This window comes from Fusarium redolens (assembly GCF_020744475.1).
Source record: "Fusarium redolens strain MPI-CAGE-AT-0023 chromosome Unknown BKA55scaffold_14, whole genome shotgun sequence".
NCBI lineage: Eukaryota > Fungi > Ascomycota > Sordariomycetes > Hypocreales > Nectriaceae > Fusarium > Fusarium redolens.
In genome coordinates this window covers 347,471-364,190 of record NW_025763677.1, presented here as the reverse complement: position 1 = coordinate 364,190, position 16,720 = coordinate 347,471, and the positions used below count along the sequence as shown (strand labels likewise).

At 46.8% G+C, this 16,720-nt stretch overlaps 7 protein-coding genes across 7 annotated transcripts; 2 read left to right on the top strand and 5 right to left on the bottom strand.

Moving 5' to 3' along the window:
- Positions 1 to 426: 426 nt before the first annotated feature.
- BKA55DRAFT_519412 (L-Aspartase-like protein) lies at positions 427 to 2,404 on the bottom strand (the record flags this gene model as incomplete). Its single annotated transcript, XM_046188343.1, has 10 exons — positions 427 to 700; positions 746 to 930; positions 1,044 to 1,175; positions 1,243 to 1,390; positions 1,443 to 1,459; positions 1,507 to 1,585; positions 1,632 to 1,749; positions 1,798 to 2,041; positions 2,093 to 2,104; positions 2,156 to 2,404. The coding sequence occupies 10 exons, from the start codon at positions 2,402 to 2,404 to the stop codon at positions 427 to 429; spliced, it is 1,458 nt and encodes a 485-aa protein (XP_046045793.1).
- A 1,740-nt stretch (positions 2,405 to 4,144) lies between these two features.
- BKA55DRAFT_693545 (glycoside hydrolase superfamily) lies at positions 4,145 to 5,103 on the top strand (the record flags this gene model as incomplete). Its single annotated transcript, XM_046199932.1, has 2 exons — positions 4,145 to 4,361; positions 4,412 to 5,103. The coding sequence occupies 2 exons, from the start codon at positions 4,145 to 4,147 to the stop codon at positions 5,101 to 5,103; spliced, it is 909 nt and encodes a 302-aa protein (XP_046045792.1).
- A 204-nt stretch (positions 5,104 to 5,307) lies between these two features.
- Positions 5,308 to 8,455, bottom strand: BKA55DRAFT_693544 (uncharacterized protein; the record flags this gene model as incomplete). The annotated part of the gene is made up of 6 exons (XM_046199931.1): positions 5,308 to 6,954; positions 7,003 to 7,068; positions 7,115 to 7,269; positions 7,316 to 7,709; positions 7,756 to 7,966; positions 8,019 to 8,455. The coding sequence occupies 6 exons, from the start codon at positions 8,453 to 8,455 to the stop codon at positions 5,308 to 5,310; spliced, it is 2,910 nt and encodes a 969-aa protein (XP_046045791.1).
- A 341-nt stretch (positions 8,456 to 8,796) lies between these two features.
- Positions 8,797 to 10,318, bottom strand: BKA55DRAFT_519380 (HAD-like domain-containing protein; the record flags this gene model as incomplete). The annotated part of the gene is made up of 3 exons (XM_046188336.1): positions 8,797 to 9,297; positions 9,347 to 9,545; positions 9,597 to 10,318. 3 exons carry the CDS (start codon positions 10,316 to 10,318, stop codon positions 8,797 to 8,799), a joined length of 1,422 nt encoding a protein of 473 aa, XP_046045790.1.
- Positions 10,319 to 12,337: 2,019 nt separating this feature from the next.
- On the top strand, positions 12,338 to 12,790 carry BKA55DRAFT_542592 (uncharacterized protein; the record flags this gene model as incomplete). Its single annotated transcript, XM_046190501.1, has 1 exon — positions 12,338 to 12,790. One exon carries the CDS (start codon positions 12,338 to 12,340, stop codon positions 12,788 to 12,790), a length of 453 nt encoding a protein of 150 aa, XP_046045789.1.
- A 547-nt stretch (positions 12,791 to 13,337) lies between these two features.
- BKA55DRAFT_542591 (uncharacterized protein) lies at positions 13,338 to 14,439 on the bottom strand (the record flags this gene model as incomplete). The annotated part of the gene is made up of 4 exons (XM_046190500.1): positions 13,338 to 13,748; positions 13,795 to 14,016; positions 14,053 to 14,331; positions 14,383 to 14,439. The coding sequence occupies 4 exons, from the start codon at positions 14,437 to 14,439 to the stop codon at positions 13,338 to 13,340; spliced, it is 969 nt and encodes a 322-aa protein (XP_046045788.1).
- Positions 14,440 to 15,839: 1,400 nt separating this feature from the next.
- On the bottom strand, positions 15,840 to 16,625 carry BKA55DRAFT_542590 (uncharacterized protein; the record flags this gene model as incomplete). The annotated part of the gene is made up of 3 exons (XM_046190499.1): positions 15,840 to 16,288; positions 16,336 to 16,389; positions 16,490 to 16,625. 3 exons carry the CDS (start codon positions 16,623 to 16,625, stop codon positions 15,840 to 15,842), a joined length of 639 nt encoding a protein of 212 aa, XP_046045787.1.
- Between the last annotated feature and the right edge of the window lie 95 nt (positions 16,626 to 16,720).

Genomic DNA, 16,720 nt, shown 5'->3' with positions numbered 1-16,720 from the left:
GAAGGATAATCACAGAACTCAGAAAGACAAGCAATAAAAATGAACAGATGAAGCCACGGTACCTGATGCGTCCCCTCAGTGAATTATATACCTTCAGATTTGGTAAGTTCGTCCGATGATCTAATACCTTGCAGGCATTTCAAACAGATGAAATAATTCCGCCAATGATCGCATCCCTAACAAAAGTTTGGGGGCACGACAAGGCACCCCGGATCTTCAAAGCTTAATGCGTCACCTCCATATTGTTGAGCCGTTGCGGTTAGTGCGGATCTCCACGCTCCGTTTTACTGGGGCAGCCGATTGGTACAACGTACGCATCGGCAGTGCTGCTCGGGTCTTGATACCCCGAGCTTGGTATCAAACTTCCCATAAACTGTTCAGGCAATTGTTCTTTCTTTTAGTTAAGCTATCTAGCTTCGAATTTTTTTAAACATTCAACTCAGCAGCCTTGGCCTTCTGGATGGAAGACTGATAAGGCGCAAGCTTCTTCTCCAGCTTACCTCCCGGCCCACAGAACTTATCGACCAACTGCGCACTGCGACCAATGTACAGCTCAGGCTTCATCATGCCATCGAGATCAGCCCAGATTGGCTTGAAGAACTCGGTCTTCTTGATTCTCTCAACGAGATCGTTGGATTTTCCGAGGCTTTGAACCTGATGGGATGCCTCGAAAGACAGAACGCGAATTTGCTCGTGAGCCCTGAGTTGGTTAGTAGGTGTTAATTGTGATAGGGTTGAGACTTACTCTTGTCGGGACACGCCCATTGCTACCAGGCGCATGATGATGTTCTCGGTGATCATGAAGGGAAGCTCGGCCATGATGTTGGAGTGGATCTTGAGAGGGAAGACGACGAAACCCTCTGTCACGTTCTGCAGGGTGATGGCGATGGCGTCGGCGAGGAGGAACATCTCAGGGACGTCAATTCTTCGCTATTATCGAGTTAGTCGTCGGGATCAATAGACATTTTCGGTTTCAAGGCGTCCGAAGCCGAAGGGCTTCCAATGTGCGAAAAATAAAGAACAGAGAAGTCAAGAATACTTACGCAGGCGGAATCATCCAATGATCTCTCCATCCACTGAGCCGAATGGGTGCTCATGTAGGTAGCTGCCTTTGACTGAAGGACTCGTGCGAGACTGGCAATTCGCTCAGATCGCATGGGGTTCTGCTTGTAGGCCTAATAAAGAATTAGCAAATTTTCAAGCTCAACCCCAAAAACCGGGTTGAGAAAGAATATGACTAACCATGGCACTGCTTCCGATCTGACCAGCCTCTCTAGGCTCACCAACTTCCTTCATGAAGGCGAGATGTCGCAGATCCGATGCGATCTTGGTGACAGTTGTTCCCAGGCCAGTGACGGCGTTGGCAACGAGACAATCGACCTTTCGAGTACTATACGGCATGAGTATCAGCAAGAAGGGGGTGACTGCGCTTTTTGACTTACTATGTCTGGGTTGAGATCTGAAATGTGTTAGACAGGTACCATAACAAGAACATCATCCACTTACGTCATAGCACTCCTCAAATCCAGCCTTTGCGCAGAGCAGCTCGTTGAGCTTGTCGCACTTCTCGTGATCACCGCCGAAACTGAAAATGTCAGATATTGATCAGTAGGACAAGATGAAGAACTGACATTTCGAGGAAACTAGCTTGAGTACCGGTAGTACCCTGAGCACCACGGAACTTGAGCTCAGCTCGCACGCGCTCAAACTCATTCAGATCCATCAAGAGATCCTGGGCCCAGCCAGCAGCTAGATAAAGTCAGAACATGATAACTCCACCAAACAGAAACCACTAACCTCGCTTGCCGACGGTGCTGATCTGCGCAGGTTGGAGATGTGTGAAAGACAGAGTTGGCTCATTCTTCCACTCGAGGGCAAATTTCTGGAGGTTGTACAGAACTTTGGCGAGCTTGGGAATGAGGAGGTCGAGGGCGTCTCTCATGAGGATGAGTTCTGTGTTATCGGTGACGTAGCAGCTTGTTGCGCCGTAGTGGATGATACCGGCAGCAGCAGGGGCAGCTTGACCAAAAGCATGAACGTGCTATACTTCTTGTCAGTCTTGCGAAAATTGTCATTATACCATGTTTCTTACAGCCATGACATCCTGGTACGCTAGTCAGCTCGCTTATCCCAACAATCCTTTAGCGATACTCACATGTCGACGAATCTTCTCCTCGTGACGCGCAACCTCAAAGTCCTCATCAGTGACAGTAAGATGAGTCCTCATCTGCTCAAGCGCTTCATCGGTGATAGTGTTGATACCCAACTCCTTCTCACTCTCAGCGAGGTACAGCCATAACTTGCGCCAGGTGGAGTGACGAGATCGTTGACTGAACAGGTGCGACAGCTCCTGGCTGCAGTAGCGGCCCGTGAGGGTTGTTTGATAAGTGTCGTAGGCGGCCATTTTGGAGATCAATTCACTTTTACGTATGACAAGGTGAACAAGGCTGGCAGGGCGGGGGATCTTTTTTGACGTGAACGCGGAGAAAGAAAATTTTAGCCTTTGGCCCGGATTATTCTCTAGCCGTTTGTTGTTGTGCACCACGCAGCACATCTCATGCCAGTTGTTGAAAAGTATGTTCTATGATTGGTTGGGTGTGCGTCTTTAGTGGGTAAGCTTTCCCTTAAACCGCGCATCAGTGCATGGCAGTGTACAATATGAACAGCTGAATAAATCAGTCCACTTTGATCCTGCAGGCCTCTCACCTGATCCTTTTAATTATTTGATGATATTACAATCTTAGTATGCTTTAATAAATCAGGAAAGCTGAGAAATCATTTGCACATCTGTATGACGCTGAGCACTGGGCTGAACCTTGGCAGATGCCCCACTATCTCTGTGTTGAAGTTATTGGTCCAGTGAAGTTTATGCTTCAATTGAACACTTCATCACGAAATAATCAGCAAATTCACTCTCTGGTTTTCTCGAAATACTCATCTAGCTTCAACGTCTGAACATCAATTCTCTATACTGAAGCGATATTTTTGCGTCATACTTGGCAACTTCTACGCCCAATGACGCTAGTGCAGAGCCCCATGACTGGCAGCATGGGTCTTATCTGATGGCGATAAGTCTGACAGCAGGCCTTCAATGAGAACATGAGCAGCACCAAGCTGAAGACAAAATTCGGATAAAACTACAGGCCCAGTAACAGTAAATCCAATATCACAAGACAGAGGAATCATGAGATATAGTGCTTGCGTCAAGCTAGAATTCGGAACTTGATATTTACTCTGTCTGGGTGTCGAATGACCATGATTGTCATACTCCAGAGCATAAAGCAAGTTTTTTTTACGACAGCGTAGATCTATTGTGATCTTCTTGATGTTGTACTACGATTTGGACCCAAACGTGAGGAAATAATGTTTGCTCTTCACAACTATGACCCTAATTGAACAGTCATGTAAGTTGTAGCAGCATCACACGATTGCTTAAATGGCTAACGTGTGAAGTGTCCCAGCCCCGACAGATTGATTACAGTCATCTAACTAACTACTCTAGTAGTGAGAATAAATATATATAATTATATTTATTAAAAGATCAAGTCTTTGGAATTTATTACCGGACTTTAGCTCAGAGCGATGGATGTTTAGGGTACGAGGCGATACCAGTCGGCAAAAATGTTGATCCGGTAAGATAAACTGATAAGATAAATGTGTTGACCCGTCACGTCACAAGCAAAACCTCTCAACGCGTAGTGAGTTATGTTATCTACATAACCACGGCACAGCAGATCACCCCGTGTCGCCACATCTCTAACCCTCCCATCTCGGCAATGACGTAAACGACATGAATTCATGCGAAACACAAATCAAGCATTGAGGTTCATCTGATCTTTAAAATGACCGGAAACTCTCCCTTGCCCATAAAACCCGACCCTAGCGCCACGGAATTACCGGCCCATCTACAAAAATAGCATCACGCTTACGAATAATCGGTCTAGAACGCCTCGACGAACATGGATCAATACGAGGATTAAGCGGCAAAAAACCAGTCACCCCCTGTAAAGAAAAGGGGGTCATTTAATTTCCATCGTCCATAATAAACAGACTTCCTTCCCCAAACTTTTTTTCTTGTCCATCTCTTGGCTGTTATACCCGTCACTCGCTTATTCATCACTTTCGTTTTACTACCTTTTTCAATATGAAGCTTTTCGGATCTATTGGCGCCGTTGCGGCGGCCTTGATGCTTCTGCCGGGTCAGGCTTTGGCTGGGCAGTACAAGGGTTTCAGTATGGGTGCCAACAGGGCCGATGGAGCTTGCAAGTACACTGCGGACTGGAAGAAGGATTTCCAGACTATCAAGAGCTGGAACAAGGGTTTCAACGCAGTTCGCCTCTACTCCGCCGATGACTGCAACAGTAAGTTACCCCCTGTATACGATAAGATCGCTCATACTGACTTTTCTCAGCATTGGTCAAGGCTGTCCCCGCCGCCAAGCAAACTGGCATGAAGATCCTTGTTGGCGTCTGGGCCACCGACGATGCTCACTTCGGCCGTGACAAGGCTGCTCTTCTCAAGGTCATCAAGCAATACGGCACCGACTGGATCGCCGCTATCTCCGTCGGTTCCGAGGATCTGTACCGCAAGGACATTTCCCCCCAGAAGCTCGCCCAGCAGATCTACGACGTCCGCGGTATGGTCCGCCAGTTCAACAAGAACCTCAAGGTCGGCCACACCGACACATGGACTGCCTGGGTCGACGGCCGCAACGACGTCGTCACCAAGGCCTGCGACATTGCCATCACCAACGGATTCCCCTACTGGCAGGGCGTTCCCATCAAGGATGCTCTCCGCCTCAAGACCTTCCAGAACTCGTACTGGAATGTTCAGAAGCACGTCAAGGCTGTCAACTCTAAGGCTGCTGTCTGGGTTGGAGAGACTGGCTGGCCTACCAAGGGACCTAACTACCAGAAGGCCGCTGCTACTACTGCTAGCCTGCAGAGCTACTACAACAATGTTGGATGCTGGCTCTGGCAGCAGAAGGATGCTAGTGGTTTCTGGTTCACTGCTTTCGACGCGCCTCTGGCTACCCCCGAAGTTGAGAAGTACTTCGGTATTGCCAACAAGGACCGCAAGCTGAAGTTCAGCCTTACTTGCTAGATGGAGCGTGTATGATTTCGTCGTATCTATTTATTTTAAACATAGGATCTGGCTGGGAAATAGGCGCTGGAGACTCATCTGCATATATACATTCACTGATAGACAACTTCCTTTAAAAGCCATCGGAGTAATCAATACAATGGCATTGTAATTCATCCAACGTTTCCATCTTGAGACATGCTTCTATTTTTATCTGGCCAAGTCTCAAGCCTTGATGCCAAAGGGAGGACCCAAGTAGCTCTTTGCTACACCCCCACAGTCAATCACAATCTTCTCAAGCAACATGTTCGCGTGATCTAGCTTGACATGTAGCGTATGTGCTCCGGGTCCCAACGTTAGCGCTTGCTCTCTAATCCAAACGTTATCCGACGCAGCAAAGAACCAGCCATCAGCCGACGCCCATCCCTTATCAGCAGCATTCTTCTCGCTCTCTGGAGTTCTCTTCTGCAGAGCATAGCTTTGGCTTTGTCCCTCATCGAGACGGATGTCATACCTGAGGATATCCTCTGAAGAAAGATCAAGAGTTGTGCCAAAGGAAAGCACCAAAGTAGCCTTGGAGGTCTCTGTGAAGAGATAGAAAGGGTAAGAGATGTAGGGAATTGATTCAGTGCTCTTTGTTCCGGGGACCAGAGTCAGAGACCCGGTTTCAAGTCTACCTGCATCGGGCAGAACCATGTACGAAGCCTCGAGGTAACAGTCGGTGGCAGGAATAGAGACGAAGCCGTCCTGTTCCACAAACCCTTTGAAAGAGTCTGGAACTCGTCTGCCATCGATCGGTAGATGGACCTGCTCAAAGTCTCCTTCTTCCGACCGAACGTCAATGAGTACTTCTTCTTTGAAGTCATCATGAACTTGATTCCAGTCGATCGAGATCTCAACCCGGGCATCATCTTCACCGGGAACCAAGATACCAGACACTTGTGACAGCTTGATCCAAGGCTGAGGCGCTGAAGCAGACCAGTTGATCTTTGGAACTCCCCGGGTGAAGATATCGAAGTATCGAGCCTCCGGTCCATACCGACTCATAGGCCGCAGAGTCAAACCAGGAACAAGATCTCGTCGACTTGGATGCGTTCGCTCCGATTCTTCATTGATCCGACCGGCCCTCACACCTTCATGGCCTTCAACTGCAACACCCATCTGTCCAACGATAGGGTTGGAGTCCTGGCGTTTCTGAACAAAGCATAAGCCACCAATCATGTCGCGTGAAGGAGCATGCCATGTATCTTCGTACCCATAATGAGGCTGCATCAAGATATGGTTCCACTTTCCATCAAGGAGGTTATGATACTCTTCAGAGAGAGTGAAGTCTTGGTCAAAGGCACCCAGAGCGATTTGGGCGTACGTATTTGCTGAGTTCCGTCTCTGGCGGGCGTACAGTTTGTTCAGCGCCTGACTCCACCGTACTTTGTTGTAGATATATGATGCTTTGGTGGGATGAAGAATAATCTGAAAAGACGCTGCTTTCTGTGCTTCAGAAACACGGGCATGTGTCCTCTCGGCATCATCGAGAAGCTCCTTCCATCGACCATAGACGGTATCGGCTTCTCTATGATGAAGAACCGAGAACGTATCAGGCCCAATATGCTCATGCTTTCTCAGGGCCAGTAGTCGATCATGTCGATGCCATATTGAACCGACTTCGTCTGCCAGGTCGCCTCCGAACTCTCGGGCAGCTGCCTCACGGAAGAACTCTGGGAGAGTATCTTGTTTGATACTGTTGATGTCCCAAGCAAGTGCCATAGCGAAGGAGATTGGGATCTCCTGAGGCTTCAAATCGCCGACGTTGAAGACCCAGATTTGGCGAGCGTTGTGGTGATAAGCTTGCTGAAGCTGATGCCATACTTTCCCCTTGCAGCGCATCAGCACTTGATCGTGAATGAAAGACTTGAGACTTACGAGTGAGTTCGTGTTGATCCACTTGTAGCTGCGAGGGTCTCCGACATATTGGAGATGATAGTAAACCTTACCGATTGTCAGCGAACGCCGAAACTCAGAATGGGTAACTTACACCAGCCCCACCCTTCCTCTTAGCCTCTTCCTTCGTAGGAAGTCGGCGAATTGTGCCGAAATTATCATCCTGGAACAACAGCGTGACATCCTCGGGAACATTCAGTCGACCTGTCTCGAACATCGACTGGACCTCTTTATAGATAGCGAAGAGTTCTGCGCCAGTTAGCTACTTCACAACCCGCAATCGCGCAACACTCACGTGGTACAGCATCTTCACTGCCATAAACCTTCTTAACAACCTGTCTCTGCGTCTCAATAGCATCCTGCACCACAGCAGCAGGATCTTCAGCCAACATCTTCTTATCATACTCTCCTCGTATACCAAGAGTGAAGTATGAATCACAGCCCTGGGCTCGACTAGCGCCATGCTCAAAGAACTCAGTGATTTTCTGCTTGTTGGTCAACCAATTCCAGCTCCCATCCGGGTTCTCGGCGAACCACTCATTTGAGAGCCGCTGCATGGGTTCGTGGTGTGATGTAGATATGACGATACCATATTCGTCTGCGAGCTTCTGATTGAGTGGATCGTCTGTGAAGAATGATGCGCCGGGGTTGGGGTAGCCTGGCCACATAGCGGGCCAGAGGAAGTTGGCCTGAACTTGTGAGCGATTGTGTGGAATGAGACGTGGTGTGCTGTACCTTGAGCCTAAGAAGAAGCTCAAAGACTTTGACATAAAACTTGGAGTTGTATCCTCCGAACTTCTCTCTCACCCAACCAGTCAAGGCAGGAGCCTCATCGTTGAGGAAAATGCCTCGGTGTCGGACTGATGGCTTGCGGTGGACCGTCTGTTTCTCGATGGCATAGATCTCTTCATGGTGCTTTGGTGGCACGTCGGCCCACCAGTACCACCTCCTCGGTGTTAGCAGCTCCCCTGCAATTGGGCTGGCTTGGATTAACTTACGGCGAGACACCAATCTGTTCAGAGAGCGTGTAGATGCCAAAGATTGTTCCTCGCTTATCGCTTCCAGCTATAACCAAAGCACTTCCACACTTTCCGAGAGACTGATCGACAGTGTCTGTACTGAATGTCTCCCATTTCCTCTCAATTGCCTGGGTATCAAGCTTGCCCTGTTGCGCAAGCGTCTTGATGATTCCACTTGAAGCAACACTCCCCACAATGATAGCTGTTTCAGTCTGTATCTTATCGTAGTCCGACTCAGACGATATCACAATCAGCGGACTTGCATCCCCTTTCGTCACGCGAGCAAAGTCTTGGGCCAAGTCCCTTGCGGCGCGGATAACCCCAGGGTAATCTGATTGGTCCACCACGATTGATGCACCGACCAACGGGATTGACCCAGCTGAGGGTTTGAAGTCGACGAACTTTTCTTCAAACATTGTTGAATTGGTCTTGTTGATGCAATTACGATACCCCTGAACGTTTTAATAGCTCAGATATTGAATTTCGGTATCGACTCCGAGATCTAGTCACCTGATGCTGGCTTCCCCTCAATTGTTAGCTCGGTTTATGTCAACCCGAACATTCCGCACTCAAAAACAGCGGCCTCCAAGGTCTTGGCATGTGTTTCTCCCCTCATTTGACAGGGCTTTTGAATGACGTTTACCACGATAGGTTTGGAAATCGGCGAGAAGACCGACTTTGTGAATTGCTTCATTTCACATCCTTACTCTAACCCAATAAAGCACCACTCTTGTTCCTAAAACTCAGCTTCCTGCAATTAGGCCCGTGCACGCCGAATCGCATTCATGGCCATAGCCGTGACAACGCCTCGGCTCCCAATCTTGAGCGGTTTCGTACCGTAACCCCACAGCCATGCCAATTCCCACCCACCATCGAGCTGTTGAGCTTCAAGCACAATCTCAAGATCTCTGCCATTTGTCAAACCTAGAGACTGGGCACTCAAAACTCTCATAGCAGCACTGAGAATGTTACCATTACAGCCCATGCGCTCTTGTATACATCCGACAAGTAGTTCTCGCATCTTCTCAAGGTTTGGATCTGAAGGTCGACGAGCGCAAAGATCAGACAGAATGTAAAGCAGCCAATCTGGGCTTTCGTAGTAACGACTGCCGTGGAGATAGGCCCTTGTTTCGAGGAGCTGACAAAGGAACTCGTAGACTCCGGGAAGCTTAAATTGCCACTCGTTGATGACAAAGAAGCGGAAAACAGTGGCGCAGATACAGTGACAGAATCGAGGTCTCGTCTTGCTGAACCAGCACTAAAGCGCAATGAGTATGGCGGAGTAAAGTATAAATGCAGGGACTTACGTATGGCAATCCACCAGGACTCAAGTTCGAGAGGATCTTATCTCTCGCTCGCACCTTGTCAGCCATTGGGATACCCTCCAAGATTGTCATGGCTAGAGATGTCGTGTCTGAATCGTCAGGGTATGTCGTCCCTGCAAACGTTGGTTTTCCCTGAAAGTAGTTCCAAGTATACCGCTCGTTTTCCAGTACTACCAAGTCCCTGTAAACCCCGTTAGTTGGAGGAACGCCAAAAGTAAACATTGAAACATACTGATCTCCCGTATTTTGCAGAATTATTAGCTGTGAGTAATTATCAGGCTGCATCTGCCCTGTACTAAGTGTGCAGAACATGTTCTTTGCATTCTGATTGAGGAACCTTTTGGCCCGGAGAACAGGGTCGCCCAGTGCGTTGTGAAGTACTCTGATCAGTGACTGGTTATCCTTGAAGACAATTCCTTTGAATCCCAATGTCTGAGCCGCAATGACATTGTCAACCTTGTCATCAACAAAGATGCACGATGATGTGGACACCTGAGCTTGCTTCAAGAACTCCTTGTAAATAGCCAGGTCTGGCTTTCGCTCTCCCAGGTTTGAAGATGCAAAAACCTGATCGATGATACCCCAACTGTCAATGTCATCTTTCAGAAGCTCAAGTTCAGGCCTCGGGATATTTGAAAGACAAAAGATCTTGACATTGGGGTAAGTCTGCTTCATTTCCTTGACGGCGGATATGAGGGCCTGGTTTGCCCTCTTACCATATCTCATTTGCTCCAAGACCTGTATCCAGGTCTCCAAATCGATCTTGGAGTCTCTCGTAACTCTGTCGTAAGCCTCTCGCTCAGAGATTTTGCCTCGTTCATAGTCATGCCAGCCAGGTGAGTCCAGAGCGCTGGCAATTTGGCTTGACGATAAGCCGACGGTGTTTTTGGTGGTGTAGTTGACGAGCACTCGGCCCAAATGGAGGACAACTGTGGTATAGCTTAGACAGGACATGTTGAAGATTTTCTTTAATGTTGCAATGACTGGGAAGAGTAATGTTTGTTTTATGTGATCGATGGAAGATAATGAGAAGTGGCTACTTCTAGATCCATGGAGGGGTCACGCTGGGCGACTAATTGCAGCTAAACAGATACTTGACTACGCTTGGTAGCGTTTGTGACGTCTTTGAGATGTTCCAGCTGTGATCAATGGATAATGTCTCAGATACCCGGCCCTGGCGGCCCATTCAAAGCCAAGATCTCGACTGTGACTTAATGCAAGTTGCCTGATCCAGAAGTGAATCATGTCCAATCTCTTGCCCGCTTTTCTGTCCTACTGTAAGCCATAGCTGAGCTAAAAGTTCATGAGCTCCAATCGCGTATGCACTGTCCAATACTACTCGTCAGCGACGGGAAAATGTTTTGACGTTAGATGATCTGCACGCCACGTCCACTTACAGGTCTTCGTTCCGCGGTTTCGCCCCTAAGATCTCTGGCGCTATGGGGAGGAGCTGAATCTGAGCCGAAATAGATCAGATAGATCTTCCCGTGGATCCCGGGCCGCTTGGACTACGACTAATTTTGAATGAGCATTTTGATACGACGAGAAAGTTCTTGGTGTAGATTATGACAAAAGCCTTTTCGGGCGACTCTTGACCCTTGTTTCTGTCATGTGTTCACGGACCTCATCTAACCAAGTTCAATCGAGGCGAATTTTGAGCGGAGATGTAAATAGCGAGGTAAGGGCCGGGGCTAATTAAGAGCGACTTTTTTTTTTTTTTGAGCAGTGATTGGCAGTTTAACTATAGACTTCGGATGCTTTCTTGCTCTGTGATTAGGTATGCAAAACTACAGTCAATTCGTAGTTCCTCAGGAATGGGTTATCCTTTTTAAGTCCGCCCGATTAAACTCGCTTATCATGCTCTTAGATTGATCTGAGTGGAGGTTACGATACGTGTATTTGATACAAAAGAAACCTTAAAACAATATAGCCTTTGTTTTCGCTGGTTGAAAACCCTGCTCTTTTGTAATGCTCTGATAAGGGAGTCACTGAATTGCTGGTTGCAGACTCTTCGGGAACGATACTCTTCATTTACATCCATACCTAAGGGCCGATAATACACCGAAGCCCTCAATCTCAGAAGGCTTTCTGCGCCATAGCCTCGTCTTTTCTATCGTACGTTGTAATTTTCTGGCTTATTTGTGATTCTATCTATCAGCTGGGAAGTCTTACTGACGGACCATGCTGCTTAGATGAGACAAAGGACGCTTCATGAGCTCCAGCTCTTGGCAAGCTCTGATAAGATAAGGTCTTGGGCAACGACAATCCCAGCCATTGCCAAGAGTACTTGCTGTCCGTATTCTGCAGTGATTTCAGGCCCCCAATATGCACATGGAGTCTAGATCTCGCAGAAAGGAACTCGGCAGGTCCGGCAGTCTTGGCAGGTTACATGGCATACTCTAACCCCTATCATCACTAGGTCTTAGACTCATTACCTTCTAGACTACCATATATTTATACTTTTATATCTCAATATAGTCTCAGAGGCCTTAACTTACAGTTATATACTAAGGTCTAAATCACAATGCATCGCAGGTATGGCTTAATAAGTCAGGTCATAAGTTATTATCAAAGCATTGCGCAGCATTTAGAGTCCGCAAGGTTCAAGAACCTAATTATCAGAGCTAAGTTATCACTCCGAAGGATTCAGAAGTCTTGAACGAGAAGGTCGGTTCTGGTTCTACGTTGCACAACATGACGGAATCACGTTAATAGGATATTGCCTAAAGGTCAACGAACATGCGATAGTTTATGGCCCCCAAGATTCTGGAAACAGTGTTCCGCTATCATGCGATAGCTCCCGGCCCCAAAATGAGATAATTTTCGAGTCATCAAGTGTATTTGAGTACCAGAAGACAATATGATGAAGATGTATAAGTAAGGCAGACCGCGCTGGTAATGGTATGCGACTTTGACAGCATTATTCACAACAATTTCTCCATCGCTTTCCAATTCTTCTTTAACCCGATCACTATGCATTCTCTCAAGATCATTCTTATCTCCCTGGCCCCTGTGCTGGCGATACCTGCAACGAGCCCACGGGACATCGACTTTGATGAGCCTTTCGACTTTGGACACGGCTTTCTGGTCCCTGCCAACGTTTCCATTAAACAGTATGATTCTACTCCCATGATCTCGCTTTCTTCTCTGAACCTCCGCGACGTTGCAGCCTTGGAGGAACCTCTCGCTCCTGAGTTAGGCAACATCACCACCGAGTTCGATCTCGATACTCGTGCACCAAAGGAGACCAAAGTATTCTTCGGTAAGACTCAAGTTGACTATGGCTGCGACGCCTCCATCAGAAAGCCCCTCGGCGAAGCCATCCACTCCATCTGCGGAAATAGAGATTGCGATAAGAGCGTCGTCTACACCCGCAAGGTCGTGCACATGGCGAATGGCAACCGCAAAAAGGACGCCTGGCTCTAGATCGCAGTCAGAGGCGAATACTATAGACGACATACACGAGGTTACATGGCTTCTGCCATTCAGCAATCGGTTACCCCCAAGACTGCCATCCCAGCCACATGATACTATCTCCCAACGAACCCGAACTTCCAGGCCCAGAAGTACAAGATATCCAAGTTTAGCAACTACATTAAGATACGCAAGAACTTTGGCGACGAGATCTATATCGAAATCGACGTCACACTTCAGACTAGTAACAGTAAGTTCTTTAACCCCGAATATTAAAACGCTCAATTAATATGGTAATAGCGCCCTGTTTCACACTGAATGTTCTCAAAGAGGTTGCTGGCGCGCTTGGAGGTATCGGCGGTTCCTTTTTTGGATCTATCATTACTGCCATGATAGGTTGTTAGTGGACGACAACAAAAGGGTTCCGACATGGACAGAAGGACAATTCTCAACTTGCTATGACTATAGGCACTCAACCCCTATGCCGTCAGTCTTTCACGGGTCTCAATAGCGGAGGAGAATGCATTCTTGGCTTTCTAATACACACATCTTCAGCTTTCTAGATACTATTTTCTTGCTCGTCTGTATTCCTTTTCGTGATAATGCCAAACTTGCTCATGCCTGTATGTATAGTTGACTCGTTGCGTCTGTTATACTGTCCCTTCGTCCAAGGCCCCCTTGAATCCTCCTCGTCTATATAATCCTCGCCCCAAGAGTTCAATCTCCCCGAGGGCGAATGACAATAGGGAGTCCTCCTTCGTTCAACATGATACTCGTCCGAGTGCCAACGACCAAAAACCTTCCCGCACCCCATAACGAACCCAACGATAGCGTATCCGTCGTCTGCACGCAAATAAGTCGGTTGATTAATGCTTGAAACAAGAGCAGCAGGCTCATTTGTTTCCTCTTTATCCTCACCACGTTTCATATCGACGCCCCAGAGTACTGAGCGGCCCCAATTTGTATGGATCTGTCTTACGTGTTAGATCAAATTGCCTTGGCCCCTATTAACTTACTTCGATTGCTTTGGGTAAAGGGTCTCGATAGAAGGCATGGTAGACTATAACTTCTTCAATTATCTCACCGCCTAGACCATCTATTTCAAACATATCCCACCATTCTTCAGGCCAAATCGAACCGTCGTCGTCCATATCCCGTAGGTAGCAAGTCTCCACATCCGTTATAATGCGGAAGTTACCCACATCACAGCAATAATTATGCCAGCCATTTAAGCAAAGCTTGTCTTATATCAGGTACGCAGAAATGCTGCATACTTGCAATAGTTGGTTTATATCATCAGCGAGAACCAGGGTGTTGAGCGGAACAAGACTGTGCCAACGCTTATTGTTACGAACACGACCTTTGCAATGCTTGAGACGAAGGTCATCATGCGGTGAGATGATGTTTTTAAACATGCAGTTCGCCGCATTCCAACAAGACCCCTCGTGAGGCCAGGGCACAGGGGCCTCTGAAGGCCTTTCCCCACCATCGCTACGGGCTTGTAAAATTCGCATTGTCTCAATGAAAGGAGAAACACCAGATCTCTCATGTGCCTTTTCAGTCTTAGTTAGAGTTAGACTCTTACAGGATCTGTACTGACTTACTGTAAGGGTACCCCTAATACCGACTATGATCATGTTCTCTGCAATAGCAAAGGGCATTCTCAACAAGTGTTAACAATCCTGACCATACGTATACTCTGATTCATCGGTAAGATACACTTAATACTCAGTAAGCATATTAAATCAGTCGCCCGTTTCTTATCTATATACTATTATGCCTTTGCAAGATAAATAGTTCCAGGAACGTGTCTGCCAACGTCTAAGAGCAGATGAGGCGGATATATGAAATACAAAGCCTTTGATCTAGACTCTACTTGAGAAAGATCCTGTTGATTTCCTAGCCCCTTTCTCCTGCGCCTCGTGTATGAACTAAGTTCTGTGTGGTGATTATAAGCTCTCAGCCACAGGTCGCAACTGCAAATAACACATCTAGCTCACTATTTAGATATTATACCATAATGCCTAACCAATTGCTACAGTATAAATACTAATAAGAGGAAAACCTAGATTATGACTCTTTTGCCTGACTTTAGGGGGTATAAGAAGATGCCTCTAGTATATCTGCCAAGACAATCCAACTCAGCATAAAAACCAAGGATCTTACCAGACAACAAGGAAGCAAGATAGCAGCATATATACTAAAAAGAAAGCTTATCTATATAAACTACCCCAACCAGTTCCAGGACCAATATATCAACTAACTGCCCCTTAACCTAGAAGATATTAGAAGATATAGAATAACTCTCTGTTATGAAGCTAGCTTTAATGTCCTCGAAGCTGCAAGTTCTTAAATAGAGAAAATCATTGATATACAGGAATATAAAAGGCTCCCTAGTTACCTCGTAACTGGCCATCCTTGGCACTTATGCTCTTACTTGAACTATCAAAGACCTTCCTTAAGAGGTTAAATAAGTCATTAGGCAAGAAAGAAATGCCCTAAAAGCCCTCCTGAAAGACGGCCGAGAGGCAAGGAGGAAGTTCAAGTCTATCAGAAGAAGAAATCAAGCTTAGATCGTGTCCCTGATTGATGTGTGGATGGAGATTTGCAGAGGATGACTGATATGGAGGCTGCGGGGAAAACTTTGACGGACTGGCAGTATGAGTCAGTCGAAGGTTGTGTAGACGATGCGTATTCGGCTTCGAGGTAAGGCGCACAGCTGTCAGATTTGTCGAGAAATACTGATGTATGAGATAAGGTTGATTGAAGGTTTCGAGATGACACGTATGTCGGTATTATATGGGCTGCGAGGGAGAGTTGGAAAGAAGGTTTGGGGCAATCAGAAGGTCGTGGCGGTATTGAGTTTATGAGTCAATTATAAGGTTAGCAAATACACTTCTGGTTTAACACAATGGGCCGTAGAACTCAGTGCCGACTTGAAGGTAAATGAGTACCGGGTCAGGTTGAGAGCTATCAGGTTAAGATTGGAATTCTGTATTTATAACATTTAGCAGACATGTAGATTACAAATGCAGTCATTCAATCTCCAAGCCAATCCCAGCTAATAATCAAGCCTGAACTGAGAATATCCAGGCCTACTACGTGGATATGCAGTTCGAGCTTCGGAACAACCGCCAGTTGGATAAATGGAGGCATCGCCTGGCCAAGTGTACTTTTCCAACTCCTCTCCAAACCAGAGATAATCAATCTCCTCGTATACGTCAGAACCCATATAGTCATAAAGTAAAAGGGTCTCCCAAAGGCTCAGGACATCGCCCGTTGGGATTCTCATCCAACCCTGGCCGGCTCGATCCTCGTCCCAATCATAACCAACAACTTTAATTACAAACACTCCACGAGCGATATCTCTCAAGACACTCTCATCGGCAACAAATATAAAGCAGGATTTAGTCCCTTCTATATTTTTTCTGGCCTCCGGAAGCTCCTCACGATACAGCTCTTGAATTTGAGTAATGTCAAGACCGTCAAGTAATGATAAGTCTTCTCGCACTAGAAGACGGAATAGCTTCTTTAATTGGTTTATATCGTCCACATACTTGCTTTTGTTGGCATATAAACCCCACTTCTATTTCCGGTCGTTTTAGAATATTCTTTCAGCCTCATAGTAGCCGAGTGCGAGGTAAGTTTATCGAGTCATAGCATCGATAAGTGTCTCCCAATGCTTATCTGAGTCAGGATCATAATGCATACGGTAAACAGTAAAACCCCAGTTATGATAATACTGGAAGTTCTCTGAATCTTTCCTATCAAGTAGACGACTCTTGACTCCAGGTTCTTTCTGTGGGGGCCGCCATAAGAAATCAATCATCTCTGAGATCGACGTCATTTCGATGATTCAAATGTTTCTGTGTGGTGTTGTTTGAAGGATTGTAGAAGTTCTAACAGAAAACTGCTGGTTTTAACAGAAGAGGAAAGCGGGTG